Source organism: Hyaena hyaena, unplaced genomic scaffold, assembly GCF_003009895.1.
Source record: "Hyaena hyaena isolate Hyena2069 unplaced genomic scaffold, ASM300989v1 scaffold_17, whole genome shotgun sequence".
Classification (NCBI taxonomy): Eukaryota; Metazoa; Chordata; class Mammalia; order Carnivora; family Hyaenidae; genus Hyaena; species Hyaena hyaena.
The window spans coordinates 6,412,654-6,432,303 of record NW_024080648.1 but is presented as its reverse complement, the minus strand read 5'-3'; the positions used below and the strand labels follow the sequence as shown (position 1 = coordinate 6,432,303).

At 35.8% G+C, this 19,650-nt stretch overlaps 1 protein-coding gene across 1 annotated transcript in view; it reads left to right on the top strand.

Annotated features, from left to right (window-relative positions):
• GTF2E2 (general transcription factor IIE subunit 2) overlaps positions 1 to 19,650 on the top strand; it is a 77,205-nt gene that overhangs the window by 38,969 nt on the left and 18,586 nt on the right. Inside the window, exons 4-6 of the mRNA XM_039220706.1 lie at positions 4,616 to 4,723; positions 6,304 to 6,486; positions 14,451 to 14,544. Of these exons, the coding sequence (XP_039076637.1) occupies positions 4,616 to 4,723; positions 6,304 to 6,486; positions 14,451 to 14,544 (385 nt within the window). The remainder of the gene's footprint in view (positions 1 to 4,615; positions 4,724 to 6,303; positions 6,487 to 14,450; positions 14,545 to 19,650) is intronic.

Sequence of the window (19,650 nt, the reverse complement as noted above, 5' to 3'; positions counted from 1 at the left end):
AAATTATCAAACTCAGGGAATTACTAAATGAGAACATTGCAGAAAACATAAACACTCCACAGTGTATTTTACTTCATTTTACTGTGTGATCTGTGTTTTTACAACATTTACAACAGCAAAGCATCCCAGGGCAGGTAAGTCCTGGTATGTAAGAATTCCTTGTTTAGAATGAATATTTCCTTATTTAGAAGGAAATTTCACATTTCCTGTTTGTCAGCAGAGCTTGCTTACTCCGGTGAGAGAGTTGGCTCTGTATAGTGGGAGGTTATGGGAGGTAATTTGGAAGGGCATTGCTGACATTGTCAGCCTTTTGTGCTTCCACTTGTGCAATATAGAGCTTACCAGTTATCAATGGCTTCTCTGTATTTCATCGAAAACTGATAACGGGTTTGTCCAAGTGAACATAGCCCCACTTGCCACGGGTGCTAAAAGGCCTAACGAAAACGTTAGCATGGCTGCTCAGTGGCTCCTGTTGCTGTGAGCACTCGGCTCATGTATGTGCAGTTCAAGAATTGATGTTTATTTTTTAAATCACAGTTTCTTATGCTGCCCCTAGTGAGATCTTGTGGAACCCTAGGTTCTGTGGAATACTGGTCAAGAAACCCTGTGATGAGACGGTACCTGTGAAAACTCAAGTACTTAGGGTAAAATAGTGAATGGTTTTCTTCCGAGGTTAGAAAAAGGTGGGGGCGCCTGATTGCCTCAGTTGGTTAAGCGTCCAACTTCAGCTCAAGTCACGGTCTCATGGTTTGTGGGTTCGAGCCCTGTGTGAGGCTCTGTGCTGACAGCCAGCCCAGAGCCTGGAGCCTGCTTCGGATTCTGTATCTCTCTCTCTCTGACTCTCCCCTGCTCATGCTGCCTCTACCTCTCTCTCTCAGAAAAAAATAAAACATCAAAAAAATTTTTTTAAAAGAAAAAGAAGATACTGATTGTCACAACATCTATTTTGTATTACACTGGAAGTCCTACCTAGTGCAAGTTGAAGCAGGAAAAAAGAAGTAACAGGTGTAAAATTGTAAAGGAAGAAGTAAAATTGTAGATGACATGATTAAATACATAGGAAAGCTAAGAGAATATGCAAACTATTAGAATTAAATGTATTGAGTAAGATCAATGAAAATAAGGCTGCTATTTAAAAAAAACAATTTCTATAGAGTTGCAAGAAAAAAATTAGTGAAATAAAATACAAAATGCAATATACCAAAAATAATCTGGTGACCAGGAAGGAATTTAACAAAAGTGTGTAATAGTTCACTGAAAACTAGCTTAAAAGTGTTACGTAGTCAGTCACTCTATGCATCCTTCTTTTTTTTTTTTAACTTAATTCCTGATCCAAGAGCAAGAAATAAGGAAGTAGTTTGAGTTCTCAGGTGTTTTTGTTTTAATGTTTTATTTATTTCTGAGAGAGAGAGGCAGTGCGAGCAGGGGAGGGTCAGAGAGAGAGGGAGATACAGAATCCGAAGCGGGCTCTGAACTAGCAGTCAGCACAGAGCCCAAACTGGGGCTCTAACCCATGAACTGTTGAGATCATGACCTGAGCCGAAGTTGGACACTTAACCAACTGAGCCACCCAGGCGCCCCTTGAGTTCTCAGTTTATCTCTCTTGCTTTTTGTTGTTGTTGCTCATTTTGTTATAATAGTTTCTCAGTTGACAATTTGACGGTTGTATGTTTGGCTTCTCTGTTTACACAGCTCAGTGAAAATGGTTAGGCTTTCATAGGTTAAATATTACTTTTGTTTTTGAGCTTGATCTGATCCTAAAAATTCCATTTTTAAATTTAAAAACAATAATAAAGATACGGCTAGTGCTTTTTTTTTGGAGCTGTATTCATTCTTTTTTGCTTAAATATTCAGATTAATGTGGCCTTTTGATAATTTTATATTTAACTTAATGGGAAAGTTTTTAATGTGAAGAAAACTAAGGCAAATATATTTGGTAATCAGTGATAATGGAGAATACCAAATAAGTATTTCGTTTATTTTTTAATTTTTTCCCCTTAAGCTTATTTATATAGAGGGAGAGCTAGCGTGCACGCGCGCTTATCTTCTTATGTGAGCAGGTAAGGGCGGAGTAAGAGGGAAAGAGACATTTCTAAGCAACTACAGTACTGTCAGCACAGAGCCCAATGGCTGGACATGATCCTGCAAACTGTGAGATCATGCCCTGAGCTGAAATTAAGAGCTGGACGCTCAACCGACTGAGCCACCCAGGCAGCCCTGGATACTTGGTTTTAATTGATGTATAGCTATAAATACTTCAAGATTTATAATTTAAAGGGAAGAAAGTGCAGGTATTAGATTTCTGTTGCTGCTGCAACAAATTACCGCAAACTAGTGGCTTAAAAAATGCAAACTTATCATTTTACAGTTTTAGAAATCAGAAGTCTGAAAGCCATCTCACTATGCTGAGGTCTGGGCATAGGCAGGGCTAGTTCTTTCAGGAGGCTTTCTGAGGGAACTTCCTCTTTTCTTTTCTTTTTTTTTTTACATTTATTTTTTTGAGAAAGAGAGAGCGTGAGTGGGGTGGAGGCAGAGAGAGAGGGAGACATACAATATGAAGCAGGCTCCAGGCTCCAAACTGTCAGCACAGAGCCCAAGGCAGGGATCAAACTCATGAACTATGAGATCATGACCTGAGGTGAAGTGGGTTGCTCAACCCACTGAGTCACCCAGGAGCCCTTGTTTTCTTTTTTTGCTTCTAGACCTGTCTGCATTTTGTCTGCATTTTATGACACCTGCACTCTCTTGCATCACTCCAGCCTCTTTCACTGTCCCATCACTCTGACTCTGCTGCCTCCCTTTTCCCCTTACAAACATTTGTGATTACATTGGGCCCACCAGAATAATCCTCAATGATCTGTCCATTTCAGGATCCTTAATTTAGTCATCCCAGTGAAGTTCCTTAGGCCACATAAGATAACATAGTCACAGGTTGCAGGGGTTGGGCATGAAAGTCTCTGGAGAAGTTGCAGTATTTGGGAGAGGGGGTGCAACAATGAAGCAGTACAATATTACAAAATTATGGCTTTAATTTAATCCGTCACACCAGTTGGCAGTTTGGTTAGTAAATTTCCATCTGTCCTTAGCCAATTAGTTCATGCAAACATCAAAGGATTTTTAATTTTTGTAATGATTTGATTTTTTGGGTGGGGGGAGAGAGAGTGTGAGCAGGGGAGGGGGGCAGAGGCGGAGAGAGAGAGAATCTTAAGCAGGTTGTACACCTAGCACAGAGCCTGATGTGGGGCAATATCTCGCAACTGTGAAGATTCTGACCTGAGCCAAAATCAAGAGTCAGGTGCTTAATTGAGACTCTCAGGCACCCCTGTAATGAATTGATTTTAAACTCACAGGAGGGTTATATTTGGAAGACTTTTAAAAAAAATTTTTTTTTTAACTTTCTAACATTTATTTTTTTGAAAGACAGAGCTTGAGCAGAGGAGGGGCGGAGAGGGAAACACAGAATCTGAAGCAGGCTCCGGGCTATGAGCTGTCAGTACAGAGCCCAACATGGGGCTCGAACTCACAAACCGTGAGATCATGACCTGAGTCGAAGTCACGATCTGAGCCTTAACCGACTGAGCCACCCAGGCACCCCTGCACATGCTTTTTATTCAATAATTTGTTCTGGACTTCTTTCGAAATTAGCACATAGAGGACATCTGCATTTTCTTTTTAAACATCTGTATAGTAGCATAGATGTCCTAGAGTTAATTTAATCAGTATTGGTGATTTAATCAATTGGTGATCACGGATTGTTTATAATATGTTCCTTTTGCATTGGAACCAGGGTTGCATTGACTGTGTCACTTATTCTAAGTTGTGCTGTAAGGTAAATTCCTAGAAATGGATTGCTGTGTCAAAGGGTTTAAATGAATTTTATTGCCAAATTGTGTTCCCTAGGAGTTGTATCAGTATACATTTTTACCAGCATTGTGTGGGAGGGCCTGTTTCCTTACAGCCTCACTGATAGAGTCATCAAATATGGATTTTTGATGGGGAACCTGGGTGGCTTAGTGGGTTAAGTGTCTGACATTGGCTCAGGTTACAATCTCGTGGTTTGTGAGTTCTCACCCCACATCAGGCTCTGTGCTGACAGCTCGGAGCCTGGACCCTGCTTCAGATTCTGTGTCTTCCTCTCTTTCTGCCCCTCCCTCACTCACATTCTGTCTCTCTCTCAAAAATAAACAAACATTAAAAAAAACTTTAAAAATATATGAGTTTTTACCAGTGTAATAGTCATGAAATATTTTGGTGCAAGTTGAATATCTTTTCACATGTTTAAGGTTTTTTACGTTTCTTTTTATGTGATTTATAAGTTCCTGACTTTGGGTCATTTTCCTATTAGGTTTTTGGAGCTGTTAAAATATTAGAAAGATTAGCTCTTTGTGATATGAGTTGACATCACTTTTCTCAGTTTATCATTTGATTTTATAGAGTTGCAAGTTTGAACTCTGTTCTCTTTGATTTTTATAGTCCGTTCTCTTCCTCGCTATAAGTGTGTTCCCTCAAATAATACATGTTCTACAGCCCTGAAAGATTCCCTTACTTGTATCTATTACTTAATACATCCAGCAGTTTAAAACTGTCTCCTAATAACAATTTTTTCCCTTAATAGACACGGCATCAGCGAGGAGATACACATCCTCTCACTTTAGAAGAAATTTTGGATGAAACACAACATTTAGATATAGGACTGAAGCAGAAACAATGGCTAATGACTGAGGTAAGACTAGGCTTAAAATAGCATTAAGAAATTTAGTTGGTTATAAAATTTTGCTGTAACTAAGATTTTTAACACTGAAATCGGACAATAATTTTTTACTTTTTCTTGAAAGAATTGGCATAGGGTTTTTGTTTTTGTTTTTTAAACACATGTTTTAAGGTGGCTTGATTTGTTGGTTTTCTTAAAATGTTATGTATCTATTTCAAAATGTCGAAGACTATAGCATAAAAATTATAAAGAAGTCTGTCTTTGTACCATTTCTATTTAAGTTTTTACAGAATAATTGGTGCTTTTTTTGAATTGCTAAATTTAGAACATATGTTGGCAAAGTGTATTATTTTTATGTATGTTTTAGAACATTTATACCATGAGGTGGTATAGGGATAATAAGACTTGTTATACGGTTACTACTGTTATGATGTGATGGTGTTATTATTGCCTCTAACAGATTACTTGGAAGACTAATCCTTAACATTGTGTATGTACACACGTCATTGGAAGGAAAGAAACCCCACAGTAATCAGTGACCGTGCTAACTTAGAAATTAGTAGCTTTTTAAAAATTCACACATTTCCCTCTTTTCTACTTAAGTATGAAATGATAATTAGGAAGAATACTTTGTGTGACCAGTTCTGTATTCTAAAGATCAAATGTAAAATTCCTAAAATATAGTTCAGTAATTTACTAAGCAAAGTACTGTGCTTGATTTTTATAAAATGAACAGTTAATCAGTTACATTATGGCTCATTGTATTAGTGATGCACAAATAGTTGTAATCCACATGTAAATTCTTTTGCTTTACCCAATCTGGAAATTTCATGGACTACCAACATTAGTTTAAAATTATTTTTATTACTATTCTGTTCCCCCTCCTTCTTTGGTTCTTCTCTTTCTCCTTTCCATGGTCAGGCTGGCAGCTGCAGAAGAAAATAAATAGGATAGTTCTTCCTGGAAGAGCTTTCCTTCTGATACTAGCTGTACAACAGAACTGACTACGAATATAATTTATATTCAGTAATTCCTGCGTTCCTCCTCAGTTTCATTCTCAAGCTGCTATTATCGTTACATTTCTTCTATGCACAAGTCTGGTGCTTTTCAGTTCCTTCCACACCTGTAAATGCCATTTGATACCAGGTATCACAGATTACTGGTATAGTCATCCCAGGGTTCTGTCACATAGTGCCAACATGCGATAAACTCTACTTTGAGGGTGGGATAGGCAGTACCCAGTTCACTTTGTCTAGCAATGTTAATTGGCATTTATTGATTTTTTTTTTCTTCCAAAAGAATCTGGGTACAGTTTCATCGAATCTATTGTGGTAAAATGGTTTTTCTCATTTAAATAATTTATGTAAATAATAAAAAGTATCTTTTATAAAAAGTGAGCAAATGCTGACCTCTACCTGTTGTTTTTGGATCCTGGATGTCCAGTATTTTAGATCTGCTAGTTGATATTCACAAGATACTTTTAATTTACAACTGTATTGGATATTGCTGTTTTTAAAATAATTAGTAGAATTTAAGAATGTATGTATGAGGTTTCCTTTTGTTAATCTATCCAAATTCTGTCACTGTTACAGGCATTAGTCAATAATCCCAAAATTGAAGTGATAGATGGGAAGTATGCCTTCAAGCCCAAATACAACTTGAAAGATAAGAAAGCTCTACTTAGGCTGTTAGATAAACATGACCAGCGAGGCTTAGGAGGAATTCTTTTAGAAGACATAGAGGAAGGACTACCCAATTCCCAGAAAGCTGTCAAGGTAACATCTCTTTTCTTTTTGTGCCTTAGTATAATTTGAATTAATAATATCTTGTTTTAAAAGACAGAGTGTTTTTAAATGTTTATTTTTAAATGTTTATTTTTGAGAGAGAGAGGGTGAGACAGTGCACATGTGTGCATGAGCCAGGGAGGGGCAGAGGGAGAGGGAGAGGGAGAGAATCCCAAGCAGGCTTTGCACTCTCAGTGTTGAGCCCAGCGTGGGATTTGAACTCACCAACCGTGAGATCATGACCTAAGCCAAGGTCAAAAGTCAGGTGTTTAATGGAGTGAGCCACCCAGGTGCCCTGGTGATGAGAACTTTGAAGATTTACTCTCTTAGCAACTTTTAAATATGCAATACAGTTTTATTAACTGTACTGAGCTGTGCTGTATATTACATCCCCATGACTTACGTATTTTATAACCAATAGTGTGTACCTTTTGACTCCTTTGTGCATTTTCCCCATCTCCCACCTGCTGTGTCTGGCAACCACTAATCTGTTTTCTATCGATGAGCCTTATTGTTATTGTTGTTGTTGTTTTTCAGTCCACGTAAAGGTAAGATCATACATTGTCTCTGACTTATTTCACTTTTTAGCATAATGGCCTCAGGGTCCATCTATTTTATTGCATATGGCAAGATTTCACCTTTGTTTTATGGCTAAATAATACTTCATTTGTGTGTATGCATCATATTTTCTTTATCCATGTATCCATTAGTGGACACATAGGTTGTTTCTGTACTTTGGCTGTTGTGAATAATGGAGCTGTGTGCAAGGGAGTGCATATATCCTTTTGAGTTAGTGTTTTTGGTTTCATTGGATAAGTACCAGAAGTGGATTACTGGAGTATTGGGTTGTTCTATCTTTAATATTTTGAAGAGCCTCTATGTTGTCGTTCATAGCAATTGTACCAATTTACATTCACACCAACAGTGCATGAGAATTCCCTTTTCTCCACCTCTTCTCCAACAGTGATATCTTGTCTTTTTAATAATGGCTATTATGATGACAGGTGTGAGATGATACCTCATTGTGGTTTTGCATTTCCCTGATAATGATATTTTTTATTTATTTATTTATTTTTTAAGTTACCTTTTATTTTTATTTTTATTTTTTTTTTACAAATAGTTTATTGTCAAATTAGTTTCTACATATCCCTTATAATGATATTGATCGTGTTGGTGGCCATCTGTAGATCTTCTTTGGAAACATGTCTTTTGTGATCCTCTTCCACTTTTTAAATTAGACTGTTTTTTGATGTCAGGTTCTATGAGTTCTTTATATATTTGTGATCTTTCCTCTAATCATATATATGATTTGCAAATATTTTCCCCCATTCAGTAAGTTGCCTTTTCATTTTATTGGTTGTTTTTTTTTTTTGCTTTTGTTGCCTTCGCTTTTGATGACAAATCTGACAAATCATCGCCAAAGCTGATGGAACTTATCAACCTATGCTTTCTTCTAGGTCGTTTATGGTTTCAGGTTTTATATTTAAGTCATTAATTCATTTTGAGTTAATTTTTGTTAATGGTGTAAGATAGTGGTCCAATTTCATTCTTTTGCGTTGTAGCTGCCCTGTTTTTCCAGAACCATTTATTGAAGAGACTGCCTTTTGTGATTGTTACTCTTGGCTCTTTTGTCATAGATTTATTGACCATATATGCATATATGGGCTATCTGTTCTGTTTCATTGATCTGTGTGTCACTTTTTTTGTCAGTACCATATTCTTTTGATTACTATTGCTTTGTAATGTAGTGTGAAATTAAAGAGCGTGATACTTATACATTTGTTCTTTTTCTAGATTGCTTTGGCTATTCAGGATCTTTTGTGGTTCCATATAAATTTTAGGATTAGTTTATTCTTTTTGTATGAAAAATGCCATTGGAGTTTTGATAGGAATTGCATTGAATCCATAGTTTGCTTTGGGTCCTCTTCCAATCCATGAGCATGGTATATCTTTCCATTATTTGTGTTGTCTTTCTTGAACGTCTTAAAGTTTGAAGTGTAGAGGTTTCTTACTTCCTTGGTTAACTTTATTCCTAGGTGTTTTTATTCTTTTTGATGCACTTGTAAATAAGGTTATTTTCTTAATTTCAGATAGTTATTAGTGTAGAGAAATGTAACATTTCTGTACATAGGTTTTGTATCCTGCAACTGTACTATATTTGTTTATTCTAAAAGTTTGGTGGAGTCTTTAGGGTTTTCTATGTATATCATGTTATTTGAAATTACTAATAGTTTTCGTTTTTTCCAGTTTGGATGCCCTTAATTTCTTTTTCTTGTTTAATTGGTCTGGCTAGGACCTCCAATAATGTGTTGAATAAGAGTATCAGGAATAGGCATTCTTATCTTGTTTCTGATTTTAGAGGAAAAGTAAGTTTTTAGCTTTTCACCAGTAAGTGTGATATTAGCTGTGGAGTGTCTTAGTGGACTTTATTATAGTACAGTATATTCCCTGTATACCCAGTTTCTTGATAGTTTTTATCATGAGTGGATGTTGAATTTTGATAAATGCTTTTTCTGCATTTATTGAGAGATCATATGATTTTCAAGTTTCACATTGTTAACGTGATATATCATATTGTTTCATTTGCGCATTTGAACCATCCTTGGGTCCCTGGAATAAATCCCATTTGATCATGGTATATAATCCTTTTAGTGTATTGTTGAATTCTATGTGCTAATATTGTGTTAGAATGTTTATATCTATTTTCATCAGAGATGTTGGCCTATCAATTTTTTTTGTGCAATCTGTGTCTGGCTTTAATATCAGGTTAATGTTGGGGGCTCATAAAATGTGTTTGGAAGTGTTCCCTTCCTCTATTTTAGAAGAGTTTAAGAAGGGTCGATATTAATTCTTTTTTGAATGTTTGGTAGAATTGATCAATGAAGTCATCTGGTTTTGGACTTTCTTTTTGTTGGGAAGGTTTTTTTTTGATTACTGATTTAGTATCTTGATTAGTAAATGATATATTCAGATTTTTTGTTTCTTCATGATTTAGTCTTGGTAGATTTTTTGTTTCTAGGAAATTATCCATTTTTTCTAGGTTGTTAAATTTGTTGGCATATAACTGTTTCTGGTTGTCTCTATGGTCCTTTGATTTTCTGTGATATAGTTGTAATGTCTTCTTTTTCCTTTTTTTTTTCCTTGGTGAGTCTAGCTAAAGATTTGTCAATTTTATTTATCTTTTCAAAGAACTAGCTCTTAGTTTTATTGATCTTTTCTACTGCATTTTAATGTGTCTGTTTTTGCTCTGATTTTTGTTATTTCCTTACATATACTAACTTTGGGCTTTGTTTATTCTTTTTCTAGTTCCTTGAGATTTGAGGGTTTTTATTAAAAATGTTTTTTAATTTAAAAAATCTACTTTTTTAAACATTCATTTTTGAGAGAGAAACACAGAGCATGAGTGGGGGAGGAGCAGAGAGAGACACACAGAACTCGAAGTAAGCTCCAGGCTCTGAGCTGTCAGCACAGAGCCCAATGTGGGGCTTGAACTCATGAGCCGTGAGGTCATGACCTGAGCTGAAGTCAGATGCTCAACCAACTGAGCCACCCAGGCACTACTAATTTTTTTTTGATGTTTATTTATTTTTGAGAGACAGAGCACAAGCAGAGGAGGGGCAGAGAGAGTGAGGGAGCCACAGAATCAGAAGCAGGCTCCTAGCTGTCAGCACAGAGCCCAACACAGGGCTTGAACTCATGAGATCATGACCTGACGTGAAGTCGGATGCTCAACTGACTAAGCCACCCAGGCACCCCAAGATTTTTCTTATTTTTTGATGTAGGCATTTATAGCTTTCAATTTCCATCTTACAACTGCCTTTGCTTTATCTCGTAAGTTTTGGTATGTTGTATTTTTATTTGTCTCACAGTATTTTTATTTTCTCCTTTCATTTCTTTGTTGACCCATTAATTGTATAGTAGTATGTTATTTAGCCTCCACGTGTTTAATGTGTTTTTCCATTTTTCTTCCTGTAACTGATTTCTGTTTCCATACTGTTGCAGTCAGAAAAGATGCTTGAGGAGCACCTGGGTGGTTCAGTAGGTTAAGTGTCTGACTTTGGCTCAGGTCATGATCTCGCGGTTTGTGAGTTCGAGCCCCATGTCAGGCTCTGTACTGACAGCTCAGAGCCTGGAGCCTGCTTCTGATTCTGTGTCTCCCTCCCTCTCTGCCTCTCCCCTGCTTGCCCTCTGTCTCTCTCTGTTTCTCTCTCTCAAAAATAACATTAAAAAAAGTTGCCTGTTATGCTTTCAGTATTCTTAAATTTATTGAGATTTGTTTTTTCGTCTAACTGCTGTTTATTCTGGAGAATGTTCCATGTGCAGTTGAAAAGAATGAATGTTTTGCTGTGTTTGGATGGTAAGTTTTGTATGTATTTGGTAATTCTATGTGTTCTGATGTATTGTTTAAGGCCAATATTTCCTTACTGATTTTCTGTCTGGATAATCTTTTCATTGATATAACTGGGATATAAACTCCTCTACTGTTACTTTATCACTCTCAACGTATTCCTTTGTTTGTTAATATATGTTTTATGTATTTAGGTGCCCCTATTTTGGGTACAAAGATATTTATCCTGTTTTTGGATTGATCCCTTTATCATTACGTAATTCTGTCTTTGACCCCTGTTACAGACTTTGTTTTACAGTCTGTTGCTAACTTGGCTTCCTTTTGGTTTGCATTTGTAGGGAATATCGTTTCCATCTCACTTTCAATCTCTGTGTGTCTTTAGATATTAAGTGAGTCTCTCGTAGACGCCATATATACGGATCTTGTTTTTGTCTTTTTTTTTATTCTTTCAGCTACCCTATGTCTTTTGATTGGAGCGTTCAGTCCATTTATATTTGAAGTAGTAACTGGTGGATATGTACTCATTGCTATTTAATTTGTTGTTTTCTGGAGTTTTTTTGTTCTATGTTTTTTCTTTTTGGCTTTCTTCCCTTGCAGTCATACTTTTTTTTAGTGTTTTGTTTTCCTTCCTTTTTATTTTTTAGTGTTTCTATTATAGGTATTTGGCTTGTGTTTATCATGAGGTTCATATATAGCATCCTATGTATATAGTGGTCTGTTTATGTTGATGGCTGTATAAATTCAGATATATTATAAAAGCCCTACATTTTTACTGCCCCACCCCCCATGTTTTGTTTTTCATGTCATATTTTATATCTTTTTTTGTGTGTGTTCTTAGACTAATTATTGTAGGTGTAGATGATTTTATTACTTTTGTCTTTTAACCATCACACTATGTAGGTGGTTGATCTACTACCTTTACTATGTGTTTGTCTTTACCACTAAACTGCATTCTTTCATAATTTTCTTCTAGTTATGGGCTTTTCATTTATTTAAGTCCCTTTAACATTTCTTGTAAAGTTGGTTGCTGAACTCCTTTTAGCTTTTGCTTGTATTGGAAATTCTTCCTTCTCTCTCTCTTTCACGTCTGAGTGATAATCTTGCTGGGTAGGGTGTTCTTGGTTTTAGGTTTTTTACTTTTAGCACATTGATTATGTTGTGCCATTCTCTTCTGGTCTTTGAAGTTTTCTTTGAAAAATAAACTCCTAGTCTTAGAGGGGTTCTGTAGGTCATAAATTGTTGTTTTTCTCTTGCTGATTTTAAGAATCACCCTTTATCTTGGGGCACCTGGGTGGCTTAGTTGATTAAGCATCTGACTCCTGATTTCAGCTCACGTCATGATCTCATGGTTTGTGAGATCCAGCCCTGCAGAGCTCTGTGTTAATCGTGTGGATTCTCTCTCTCCCTCTCTCTGCTCTGCCCCTGCTTGTGTCTTCTCTCTTTCTCTCTCAAAATAAATAAACCTAAAAAAAAAAAAGAAAGAAATCACTTTTTATCTTTAATTGTTGATAATTGTATTATAATGTGTCTTGGTATAGGTCTCTTTTGTTCATCTTATTGGGGACTTTCTATGTTTCCTGGATTTGGATGTCTGTTTCCTTTGCCAAGTCACAGGCGTTTCCAGACGTTATTTTTTTTAAATAGGTTTTCTTTCCTTTTCTTTTCTCTTTCTCTTCTCCTCTTGGGATCCCTAGAATGCAAATGTTAGTTTGCTTGATGTTGTTCCACAGGTCCCTTAAACTTTTCTCATTTAAAAAAAATTGTCTTTTTTCTCTTTGCTGTTTTGATTGAGTGATTTCCACTACCCCGTCTTACAAATCACTGATCCGTTCTGTGTCATTTGATCTGCAGTTGATTCCCTGTATTTTTCATTTCAGTTGTGTATTCTTCAGCTCTGATTTTTCAGCTCTCTTTTTAAATTTTCTCTTTGTTGAAGTTCTCACTGTGTTCACTTGTTTTTCTTCTGAGTTTGGTGAGCATTTTTATGACCATTACTTTGAACTTTTTATCTGAACTATTTTTTAAAGTATTTTATGTCATGAATAACTTAAATAAATAAGAATGAAGAGATGGTGAAAAACAGCTTCATTAGAAATTTTTATAAGATTTTGACATAGCAAACTTCTGTAGCAAGTGTATTTTGGCAAACATCAGAAAGATGAAAGAATACTATTATATGTCTTTTTAGCAAAGTGAAATGGCAAAGGCTCTTATCACACAGTATTGTACAGTGAACTCCTTCCTGTTGAATAACTAACTGAAGGGAAATACCTTATATTTTTATGTCCTTAGAAATATGTCATTTAATCATTGATTCTTAAGCTTGAGGTGACTCTTTTGTGGTGTTGTCATCCGAAGACTCATAGGTTTAGATTTTATTTCTATGATCAATTTTACCATCATCAGAGTCTAGAGGGAGCGCTGCTATGAGGCTTTCTGTGTTCTTGTTCTCATTCATCCATAATGGTGAACTATTTTCTGTCAGTTTTCTTGTCATTGCTCTGAAGAGCAGAAAATAAAAAATTCTGAATTGTCAAGTATTTAATGAAAACTAAGAGACAACAAAAACCACTCTGTAATCTTTTATATCTTCTTGAAAGATGATGCAATAGTTTGGGCAGTGCAATAACACAAATTGAATCACACTTCTAGGTGACATAATTTTACTGTTTCACTATTATATCACATTTGTAGGAGATACAGTCATCTTTCTTCCCCTTTCTAAAAAATATTTTAGCTATATATTATTTTTAATGTTTATTTATTTGTTTATTTTTTTGAGAGAGAGTGAGAAAGCAGGGGAGGGAAGAAAGAGAGAGAGGGAGGGGGAGAGAGAATCCCAAGCAGGCTTCATGCCATCAGCCAAGAGCCCAACGTGCGGCTGAAACCCATGAACCATGAGATGATGACCTGAGCTGAAATCACGAGTCAAACACTTAAACTGACTGAGCCATCCAGGTGTCCCACTATTTTAGCTTTTGAAAGCATAATTGGAAATAATTGATTGGTAATGGTAAATTAGTGGGAAAATATTTTAAGGTAGAGGGGAAAGTAAGAACACTAAGATCACACAGTTTTTCTTAGATTAATAAAAGGCTCCAATGGACCTACATCATAATTGCAATATAGACTGGATTTTTAAAAAAATAAGTACATTTTATTTTTGTACGTTGGAAATCTCTAAGAATAAATGTCTTGAAATATCATTACATAGAAGTAGTGGGAACTGCTCATTGAAAGAAACTTGAGAACTAAAATTGGGTGTAGTAGACCCTAATGGTATACTGAAGGTTAAAAGAAATAGGAGTCCTGGGGCACCTGGGTGACTCAGTCAGTTAAGTGTTCGGCTCTTGGTTTTGGCTCAGATCATGATCTCACAGTTCGTAGTTTCAAGCATTGCATGGGGTCTATGCTGACAGCCCTGAGCCTGCTTAGGATTCTCTCTCCCTCTCTCACTTTGCCCCTCCCTTGAGTGTGTGCGCGCGCTTTCTCTCTCAAATAAATTTAAAAAAAAAAAAGAAATAGTCCTTTTGTTTAAAAAAATATATTTTGGTGGGGGGAGGTAATTTGGAAGTTAACTGAAAACAAATTTTTTTTGTCTTTTAAGGCTTTGGGGGACCAGATACTATTTGTAAATCGTCCTGATAAGAAGAAAATTCTTTTCTTCAATGATAAGAGCTGTCAGTTTTCTGTGGATGAAGGTGAGCCTTTCTGTTTAATTTTCAAGTACGTTACAAATACAGGGTAACAAATTTATATTTATAATCCTATTATAGAGGTACCTGGGTGGCTCAGTGGGTTAAGCATCCGACTTCTGCTCAGGTCATTATCTCACAGTCTGTGAGTTCAAGCCCCATGTTGGACTCTATGCTGACAGCTCAGAACCTGGAGCCTGCAGATTCGGTGTCTCCCTTTTTCTCTGGCCCTTCCTCACTTGTTGCTCGCTCGCTCGTGCGCGCTCTCTCTCACTCTCGCGTGCTCTCTCTCTCTCTCAAAAATAAACATTATAATCCTATTATAACAAATTTTGTAGTAGTGCTTTTTTAGCTTTATCATCACTTAGAGCAAAGCTAATCTTCTAACATACTGTTTCTGAGAATACAATTTGAAATATGTAATTTGAAAGATTTTAGGTTAATTGTACTTGTAAGCATATAGTAGGTTAGATATTTTATGCTTATATGTCAGCTGTACCAGTTTATTTCTATTATTTTACAAATACTACTTCATATCTTGATATGAGAAAGCTTGATGCAGGATGGGAAAAAGAACAAAATTCTTTTGGTGACTAATATTCTCTTAAGTAATTTGTAAGTCTTGATTATCAGATTGGATAAGGAAGATTACTTTTTTCTCTGATTCTCATAGAGTCAGATGCTAAGCTTATGGTGAGTCTTGTAATAAATGTGTGATGCCTGTGTTTCGGATTTTAGTTAGAAATACTTCATTAATAGTTGTCAGGTAAAATAGTTAAACAAGGGTTCAGTCATGAGAAATCTCTACTATACAAGTAGAAATTCTCATTTAGGGCCACTTGGGTGGCTTAGTTGGTTAAGCTTTGGGTCAGGTAATGATCTTGGCAGTTTGTGAGTTGGAGCCCAACATTGGGCTCTGTGCTGACAGCTCAGAACACGGAGCCTGCTTCAGATTCTGTGTCTCCTGTCTCTTTTTGGCCCTCCCCAGCTTGTGCTCTGTCTCTCTCTCAAAAATAAATTTAAAAAAAATTCTCATTTAAACAAGTGTGAGACTGTAATGTAAATTTGTATTAATTTTGAACTAAAAAGGCAAGAAAAGAATTAAATACCATTTTAATTACAAAAATTGAAAAGTAATACAAACTCACACAAGAATATCCTAACATCATAGAATTACATAGAATAAAAGAGTAAATTCCAAATAGGGAAACTGTTGTTATGCATGCCTGGTAGTCCTGGTGATTCTTGTTTATTGTATTATATAAGAGTTTCTATTGAAGGAATAATTATGTATAAAAATGCACATATAATTCTTGTCCCTTTAGCAGCCCATACATATATTATGATTTTGTAATTTGTGCAGTAGCTGGAAGTTTTTCTTTTATTTGTTATTTGGTTACAGATAATTAGGCTTGTAGTGCTTGCAGACAGGAGTTCAGTCAACCTGTAGTTACGCAGATGACCATGATTTGTTTTAGGAAGTAGAATGTTGTGTTTTCGTGGAAAATGGTGATTGAGGGTACCTTATATATAGTTGGTTCTCAGTAAATGTTTGTTACTTTAAATAAAAATTTTCAAAGCATTCCAGTTATTCTGTATTGCACTTTCTAATAAGGTTAGCTTCTTGTAAGGAAGGTAGTAGTGACCTTCTGTAGATACTCATTTAAATAGATACTCATTTAAAATAAGTTTGGCTTAGCAGTTTTTGTATTGCTTGAATCTCCTTTACTTGAATTTTGCTTTTGTGGAAACTTTAATAATTGTCATAGTGACTTGACACTTTGGAAAAGCATAGTGGTGGACTTGATCTTTAAGATATTTACAAGTTTAAAAAATCGCTGATTCCTTTATCCTTTGGCATAGTTAATCCATTTGAAAGCAATTTGCAGTATTAAAAAACATCACAAGTATCACATGTTCAAATAGGAATATCTTATAATGAAAGGCAGATATGTTTTTCCTTTCACTAATTTGAGTCCCTTTCATTCGTGGCCATACTTAACTGGATTTATTTTAACTCTTTGGGTGGTTTTTCCCTTACAATATGCTTATATTTCTTGATTTTTCAGCTTGAAGTATTTTTTTAGGATTTTTTTTTTTACATTTATTTATTTTTGAGAGATAGAGACAGACAGAGCCCAAGTGGGGGAGGGGCAGAGAGAGAAGGAGACACAGAATCCAAAGCAGGCTCCAGGGTCTGAGCTGTCAGTACCTAGCCCAGCGCAGGGCTCGATCTCAGAAACCATGAGATCATGACCTGAGCCGAAGTCAGACGCTTAACTGACTGAGCCACCCAGGCTCCCCATCAGCTTGAAGTATTATAATGACTTATTCTTACCACGTCGCTGATTTCACCTGCTGTCTCTCTACTTCACTTTCTAATATAAGTATAGCACTGGTTTTAGTTTCTCTACCGTTTTTCTTGGTACCTTTAATAATCAAAATAATTGAACATTGTCTGGGAATTTTTAGTATTAAGTTGGCTCTGCAGATAGCAGCATGGTGTAGTGTATCTGTTCTGTTCTGTGGATGTCTAATTTGAGGCAAATGTTGAGGTTGCAGTAGCTCTCTAAGAATAGCATGGAGCTCTAGGGTTTCTTGGTAATATTTCATTGGAGAAATTTTAGGAGTGTACTTGTTTTCCTCTGTAATCCTCACCCTAATCATTATACCAAGCCATTATTATTTTCTGTCCCCTGTGTGACTTTTCTGTGGACTTCACTGTTTTCGCTTTGCTCAGACTTTTCCTGTTTGTGTATCTTTTTCTGTATTTCTATTCCTTAATATTATCCCTATTTTCATTTTATATGGCCTTTGTTGGCTTAAACTCTTCCCATCTCTTTATTACTTTTTTCCCCCATCTCCTTATTACTTGGCTTATAAGGACAGATGAGGATTTTCACTTTTGTTTACCCACATTATAAAAGTAACCATTTATGCTTGTTCATAAAATCCACATCTAGAAGTAAGTTGGATAAATTGTTTGATGTTTATTCTTCTAGTTTACTTTTTTCTCTGTTGGAGGTCTATAATGCTATATGGCTATTTAGTATTCTATTATATAAGTGTAGCTGATAAATGGGTTTTTAGGTAATAATGTTGCAGCAAATATTCTTACACACCTTACATGCTGGATATGTGTGTGTATTTTTAATGGTATGAAATAGCTGTATATATCAGGAGGTGATGGGGAAGGTAAATTGACAAATTATTTATGTATCTATTAATAAGATCTTTGTTGTTTCTGACTTATTTAATATGTGTTGAAATATATTACTAGATTTCCCAATAGTGAACTGTCCTTACACTCCTAGAATAACCCATTTTTTTAAATTTTATTTTATTTTATTATTTTTTATTTTATTTATTTATTTTTATTTTTTTAGAGAATAACCCATTTTTTACTTTATGTATTTCTGGATTCTTTTTCTGTGTAGTTAAGGATTTTTGCTTCAATATTCAGTGTCCTTTTTTGTTTCCTTTCTCAGGATTTGTTTTGTGTGTGATGCTGGATAAAAAAAAAAAAAAAAGTAGTTTTTCCCTCCTTCCATCATTCCTGTTGTTTTCTTTCCCTTTCCATTCCTTCCTTATTGAGAATATTCAATTTCTTAAGGATTTGAACACAAACAAATGCCTTTGTGGAGTTTACATTCTAACGGATAAGTAGACAATATAGAAAAATAAAAATCATTACAGATTGTATCAAATTGTAGGAAAGAGACAAATGAAGTATGTGCACGCCAGTAAAGGTGTGGGGGGTGGGACTCAGAGAAGACCACCATGAGGAATGAGGTGGAGCCAGCCTTGCAAAGTACCAGAGTGGGGCCCGTGTGTGCGCTGTTGTGGGGGAAGTGGGGTTCAAGTAGAGAATAGTGAAGGCAAAGGCCGAGGTAAGGACTTCAAATTTTTCCATAAGCTAGTGGTTTTTATTTATTTATTTATTTTTATTTTTTTATTTTTTAAATGTTTTATTTATTTCTAGGAGAGAGAGAGACAGCGTGAGCAGGGGAGGATCAGAGAGAGAGGGAGTGACAGACTCCGAAACAGGCTCCAGGCTCTGAGCTGGCAGTCAGCACAGAGCCCGACGCGGGGCTCGAACCCATGAACCGTGAGATCATGACCCAAGCGAAAGTCGGATGCTTAACCGACTAAGCCACCCAGGCGCCCCAAGCTAGTGGTTTTTAATCCTCTAACCAGATTCAGTGGACCTTGAGTAACAAATACTTTGTAACATCTTCTTTGCTTTTATAAAATGAAATTCCAAGATGATACAACCTACTTTCAGACATAATTTCTTCAGAGTCAGTATAATATTGGGACGCCTGGCTGGCTCAGCCAGTAGAGCATGTGACTTAACCTCAGGGCTGTGAGCCCCACATTGGGCATAGAGCTTCCTTAGAAAAAAAACAAAAACACAGAAAAACACAAAACTACCCTAACTGACAGGAGAAATAAAAGGGAAATGATTTCTATTTTACAAAAAAAATTTATTTCAGTATTTTTAATTGTTTAAGCACATTAATATTAGAATATAAAAGGAATATAAAAAACACAGCTGTTGACCTTTATGTATAGAGTCACCGTTGAATGTGATGGCTACAAATGGACCAGTACAAGTGCCATGATGCAGTGACACCATACTATAAATACTATATACCATAATCAGTGTTTTCCTTAAGTGGTAAGGAATTCTTGGCAGAGGTCTGCAAAATACAAAGTAAAGTTTTTCTGTGACTTGCAAAGGTTAATCATACCGTATTCTCTGTATAATATATCTTGTATGTTCCTAGAAAATATTAAACCAGTATGTTTTAATATTAAACCAGTATATTTTAACATTAAAATCTTAAACCAGTACTTTGTATATTAAGCCAGTATAAAAAGTACTTTATGTAAACAGATTTTGATTGTAGGCTCAGTTTGTTATCATAAATAGGTGTTTTTCACTAATCTTTATACTTTCTAAGGAAGATAGCTGGCAGGAAGAAAGGTTTTTCAGCCTTGGCAGTATTAATATTTGGAGCTGGGTGATTGTGTGTGTGTGTGTGTGTGTGTGTGTGTGTGTGTGTTAGGGTTGTTCCTCTGTATTGTAGATGTTCTGCAGAATCCCTG